General features: G+C 42.4%; 1 protein-coding gene across 5 annotated transcripts in view; it reads right to left on the reverse strand.

Annotated features, from left to right (window-relative positions):
- Positions 1-3,852, reverse strand: part of PRKD3 (protein kinase D3) — a 73,420-nt gene extending 69,568 nt beyond the window's left edge. The window contains exon 1 of one of the 5 annotated variants that reach the window (XM_032652946.1): positions 3,704-3,852. Coding sequence is in view for 1 of the 5 variants with exons in the window: in XM_032652949.1 (XP_032508840.1) it covers positions 3,704-3,725 (22 nt within the window). In the remaining 4 variants the exon portion in view is untranslated. Of the gene's footprint in view, positions 1-3,186; positions 3,558-3,703 lie in introns of those variants that run through there. The other 4 variants (XM_032652949.1, XM_032652950.1, XM_032652948.1 and 1 more) reach the window with 4 other exon arrangements.
- Positions 3,853-6,000: the final 2,148 nt, after the last annotated feature.

A 6,000-nucleotide genomic window follows, 5' to 3' on the forward strand; every position in this document is an offset into this window, starting at 1 on the left:
TTTTGCTTTACGGAACCTTGATTTGATCTGTAAGATGCAACAAGATGTAGGGTGCAAAATATTAAGATTAAATATCAAAAAAAAAAATCTAACAACTCTAATTTTGTCTTTATGCTTCAATCAGAAATCTGAGAAAATAGTACATCATACTAATTCATAAATCAATTAGATATGTTTGTTGCTAATAGCTGTGAGTTGGCAAGCATTTCTAATATGTTTATTTGCAACATCTCAAATAGTCTTTGGGGGAATTATCTGTCACATATTTCATTCAAATGAAATTGTCACTATTGCTGAATGGAATCAAAAGATGGCATTTTAAAGGAATCTTGAGCCCAACCTGCCCTATTATTACAGACAAGGTAAAAATAAAGGCTCTGGAGGTTAGGTGACTTAACGGAGGGTTACTTCACGGTAACATCACAAGTTGATCTACCCTTTCTCTCCCTCTCCCTCAACTCCCCCTACATATACATTATCTCATTTCTTAGCAAAGCCTCTAATTATAAGAAGCTCTAACAGCAGCATTTTCATTCAACAAATATTTATTGAGTGCCTATTATCTGCTAGACTGTTATGAGAGACTCGGGTTGTACAGCAGTGACCAAAACAGACATGGCTATTGCTCTCTCCGGAGCTTAGAATGTGATATAGGACACACACATTAAACAAATATTCACATTAATAGCAAGGCAATTACAAATCATGAAAAGTGGTATGACAGAGTATACTGAGAGGAACCAATTTCAACTGAGGTTCACAGGCAAGGCACCTTTAAGGAAGCTAAAACCAAAGGATAAGTAGGAGTCAGGGAAGCAGAGAGAGAAGCAAAGAGGATTCCGGAAGACAAAACAAATCCAGCTAGTAAATACTTCAAAACGAAGCTCATCATTTAGTGTAGCCAGTGTCCTTTTTGTACTCAGTAAAGGCAAAAGTTAAGAGGTAAAACACTTTTCCTATTCAGAATAGCATAATATTTACCATGACTCCCTACCAGTAACAGGTTTTCCTGGTTCGATTAAGTTTTGTGTGCTAGGAATGCTAATGAATGCAGGGTCTTTTTTACTCCTGTTGATATGTACTGTATTCTTTTAGTATGTACAAAGAGCATATGGCCTTTTTCAACGCAATACTGACCAGAGTCCTGAAGTCATTATCCATATTCTACCTTGATACAGGCCTGACTTTGCTTAATAATTCTGATGTTGCTTTTATGTTGTATGAAAAATCCAAGTAACTTTGTTGATGGTTTTTAAAATCATAGTTTCTAGCAATTTCCTACATCTACTTATATATTTTCAAAAATGTAACTATTACCTTAGATTAATATAAATACTTTTCCTCCTAAAAGCTCAGTATTCAACTAAACTGTTGCTGGTAAAATTCAGCTCTTCTAGACCAGAGGTATTTGAATCTCAGTCTTTTCCGATGTCAGAGAGAACAGAGAGAGAGCACACCAAGTCTGCTCTCTGCTCAGGCACTGAAAAGTTTATCCAGTAACCAGATTACGGACTGCCAGTCTGGTGATGCTGTACAAATTTACGTTTGGCTTGATGTATCTTCATAACCTCTCTCTGCACCAGTGGTATCTGAGAAATCTGACTCATAGCCAATGAGCAATTTCTTACACACGGCCACTATAAACTAATCACACAAGTGGAGAAAACCTTCTTCTACACTGAAATTAAAATTAAAACATCTCCTAAGTACATTATCTCAAGTTTTTTCATTAATGAGACAACTGCTCCAAAAAGGCTCACACACACGTTCAATTTGAATTACATAATCAGAGACTCAAAGTACTATCTGCACAGATTATGAATCATAAGCATGATTATTAATAAATCAAATTAAAAACTGTACTAGCTAATAATTTCCCAATATCAAGTTCTGTAAAATCAGTTTCTTTTTAAAATGAGCAATTAACTCTAATATGGTAATATTTTCATCAACTTTAGAATGTCTTTTAAAAATGAGAACAAAATGTCCCTTAAGAAACATGCATTTAAATGACCATTCTTTTTTTCTGTATAAGGTTTTTCCAATTCTTATATAATTTAAAAAATTTAATATCCAAGAACTTGATTTATTAAGCTCTTTTGGGGGAGGCATGGCATTTTTTAGATTAAAAGCAATCCACTAAGAGAGAAATTTCTATTTTAAAGACGTCACCTCATGAAACTGAAAGCTTCTAAAATTTATGTATTTAAAAGACTCACTACGACCTGAGATGCTTAAAACATTCATTTCAAGATAATAAGCCAGTCAACATTCTTGAATCTGAGTCATCCTAAAAAGTTAAAAGCTATATACCAAATTATAGAACTGAGGATGGAAAATTGGCTTGTCAAATATTCAAGTTCCTCTGATCAGGCCAACCACATCTACATTACCTACCGAAGCAAAACCTAACATGAAGGCTTCTGTGACACGTTTTAAGTACTTTAATAAAAGTTGTAACTTTTTTTTTGGCTGAATGTCCATGCCAGCTCTGAATCCAGATCCTAACACAGAAGGAGGAAAGGGTTCCTTTATTAAGTAAAACTGGCCTAGATCTCGGTGGGGGAACTTTATGGATGCTTTCAGCCACAAATCCAGAGGTGTCCTCACAGCCTTAAATTTACTAAGTAAGCTTGATCTAAAGAAAATCATAGCCGCTAAAACTTTAGTAACTGCAGCATTAAGTACAAAGGAGAAACAGTATAAGAGGAACACGCTAACGTTTTCTAGGGTACAAATTACGGTATTTTAAAAGTTTTCGTTTCATTTGCCTCTACAGCTCATTAAGGCTGTATCGAACAAAGTACCAGTTCAGGGTGTAACTTATCCTCCCTAATCAAAGATGACACCGATAGTCTTATTTCCTGTGGGGATGGGTGTGGTTGAAGAGACAGTTACGTCCAAGCCATCAATCTGTGTATGGAAAAGTCTGCAGCTCTCACACACGCTGTCGCTCGATTTATACTCGTGCCTGCACACGGCAAGGCCTATGCTTCTGACTGCGATGACTTCAAATAAAATATCCAACAGGCAATCGAATACTATGGAGTTATTTTTACTGCTCAAAGACGCAGTCGCGCTCCTCAGTGTTTCGTCTTAAGAAAACCCTCCCGGGGATGAGACCGACTCGGAGCTACGCCGCAACTTGCAAAACTAAAGAGTCAGGAAATTGGGGTGGGGGCTTACGTTCTCTAAGCGCCGTCGACTCACTCTTTGCGACGCGTACAAGGTAAAGTGGTGAAAAGAAAAGGGGAAGGCTCATCCAAAATTCGTCAGCGTGAGTGCCGCCAATCTGGCGTTGGGAGCTAGTTGGGAGGACCCGGTAAGAGACTGGGTCCGAGAGGCCGGGCGCGGTGGTCGCCGGCGGAGCGTGACTCCAAGTTGGCATCTGCGCCCACGCCGGAACTTGGCCCCATCTGGCTGCAGCGCCGGCGCCCCTGCTCACAGCGGCGCCCACCGCCCGCTCCTCCCGCCGCGCGCTCTACCAATTTCCCGCCCAACCCCGGCGGCCGCCGCCCAGCCCCGCGCGGGATCCGAGTTCCTCCGCCACCGCCGCCGCCGCCGCCGCGTGCGGGTGGGTGGGGGAGGGGAGGCTGAAGCCGCCTCCGCCGCCTCACCCGACGTGCCGGGAGAACAAAGCGGCAGCCGCTGCGGCGCTAACTTTTTCGGTGTCTGTTCCGCTCTCCCCGAGGCGACTACTTACAGAGGCGGGCTCCGCCGGTCATGAGAAACTCCGCGCCCGCCAGCGTCTGGGTCCCGGACCAGGCGCCAGCGAGGCTTCACGCGCCTCGCAGGATCCCGCCCGCCGCAGGCGCCCCTTCCTCTGTCCCTCCCTCCGCCCTGTCCCGTCCTGAGGCCCGAGGGCGGGGGGGCAGGGGCGAGCGAGGGGCGGGGGCGTGCGGTCGGCGCGGGGCCTGCCGGGAGCTGTAGTCTCCTCGCGAGCTCGAAGCGGTGGTAGCAGCGCGGGGAAGTTGCTCACTGGCTTGACACCACGCGCGGGCAGCAGGAGCTCCTGGTGCTCTCAGGCTCGCTCTGCACCCTCCGAGGTCCTGGCGTCCCCATGAGCAATGGGGAGCGGGGCGCGACCGTGCACTTATTCCAGTTACGCACTGTACTTGATACCCATTATTGCTACTGAACTGCCTTTTTCTCTTATGTCGCCCGCTCTGATGTAGGCGATGGTTGTCAGGGGGCAAGAGGTGACAAGTTGGACACGGGACTTGTAAAGGGTCTATAGTAGAGAGCAGTTTTCACCCTGAGGTATCGTCGCACTTCTCCACCTGTTTCACTCCCGAGTGTTTGCCCTCCAGCTGGCAGTTTGGCTCAGGGGCCCCGGGCGTTCCACACCCAGGCGGATACGTCCGGAGCCCTTCACCTAAAGCGGAGTAAATGGAAGTCTCTACTTTCAATGTGTTGTGTGTATCCTACTTGTCCATCTTTAAATTCGAGTGTGTCCCCTACCATCAGAGTGAAGTGCAGCCAAGAATCACCGAACCTAGGTTTCCAAGTGACATTGACAAGGGTGACAATGCCGGGTGAAGGGGGACTCGGGTGAGATGAGATCTAGAGGGAAAATACACTAGGTGTTAAATTATACATATTTTATGTGAGGGAAAAGCGTGAGCAGCTGACACCCATTGTCCCAGAAAAGACCCAGGTCTCCTTATGTCCAAATTTCATGCCCAGTATATCTCAATTAAATTATATTGAAACAAGCAGATGGGTTGCAGGCAATAATCCATCCATCCCCATGCAGAGGTCGAGGGCAGTTTTTGAGAACAGAGAGAAAAGAAAGCTAAGTGGGTCCCTACTTTTTATACCAAGTCATAAATCTTACTGGATGTCCCTGGATTTAAACTTAAGCGGGAATTTTTTAATAATTTATATTAAAGACCGGGCAAGTAAAATTCCGTATAACTCTGATCTACTCCGAAGCTATATTTTAAAAAGATGTTTCTGAAACATTTTTTTAAATTAGAAAATACTAGTTGTCTCACATTCAGTAATATCTAATTCAGTCTAATTATATTTTGTAGTCTTATTCTGCTATCCTTTTACTTTAAAATTGAAAGTAAATTCACTCAAGTTTCTTTAAAAAAAAAAGCAAAACCGAAAAATGCTCTTACCTAACTTTGCCTTTTTCTTCCTTCCACTTCACAACTGACATTTTAGTCCAAACCCAAATATCCTCTCTCAGCAAGATTCCCAGGATCTCATTGGAGCAGTTTACAGCCAGTCCCATCTCACTAGTGACTTCCATTTTCACTCGTGGTCCTTAAAGAGACAGAAGTTACTCTTTCTAGAAGTAACTTTTCTAAATGAAGCAAGCTGCTATTTTACAGAGGTGCAAGGATTTGTGTATATGAGAATATATATATGTGTATATACATATATATTATATATACGTATAAACATACATACATTTACATTATATATACACATGCATACGGTCATTTCATTTCCACTTTTCCACTTCTCTTTTGAAAAATAAAATCATCTCCTTTCAAATCACTGAAAGGTGAATCTTTCAATAATACATTTAAGTGTAAGACTGTCTTTGTCCCTGTAATTTTTTTGCTTGACATGAACTACAGTTTCCTCAGGACATTCCATTCCTATGCCAAGAGCACTGAAGGGTAAAGATTAGGTTTAATACGTGCATGTGAGATTTTTATCCTTGAGAGAAAATATAATCAGAATGACCAAGATGGAAAAGATTTTTCTTCTTGGTGCTTTTTGAAAACTAGGAGCTCAGTGTTCCTCTTCTGTGACTGTAGTTGCAAATCTTGCGCTAGAGTTACTGCCCCCACCCCTTGTACTTAATGGTTAACAACACAACCATTCACACATGTTATTTAATAGAAGCAAAGAAAGTCAACACTGTTGTGACCTAGGGTAGCAGAGTTACTTAAGTCAGAATCCTAAATGCAGAAAAACATGATTTGTTAAGGCCCCACTGGAAGAAACAGTCATTATTTCAAAACTTGAGGTGGTTTTAAT

The sequence above is a fragment of the Phocoena sinus genome, chromosome 13, assembly GCF_008692025.1.
Source record: "Phocoena sinus isolate mPhoSin1 chromosome 13, mPhoSin1.pri, whole genome shotgun sequence".
In the NCBI taxonomy this organism is placed as follows: domain Eukaryota; kingdom Metazoa; phylum Chordata; class Mammalia; order Artiodactyla; family Phocoenidae; genus Phocoena; species Phocoena sinus.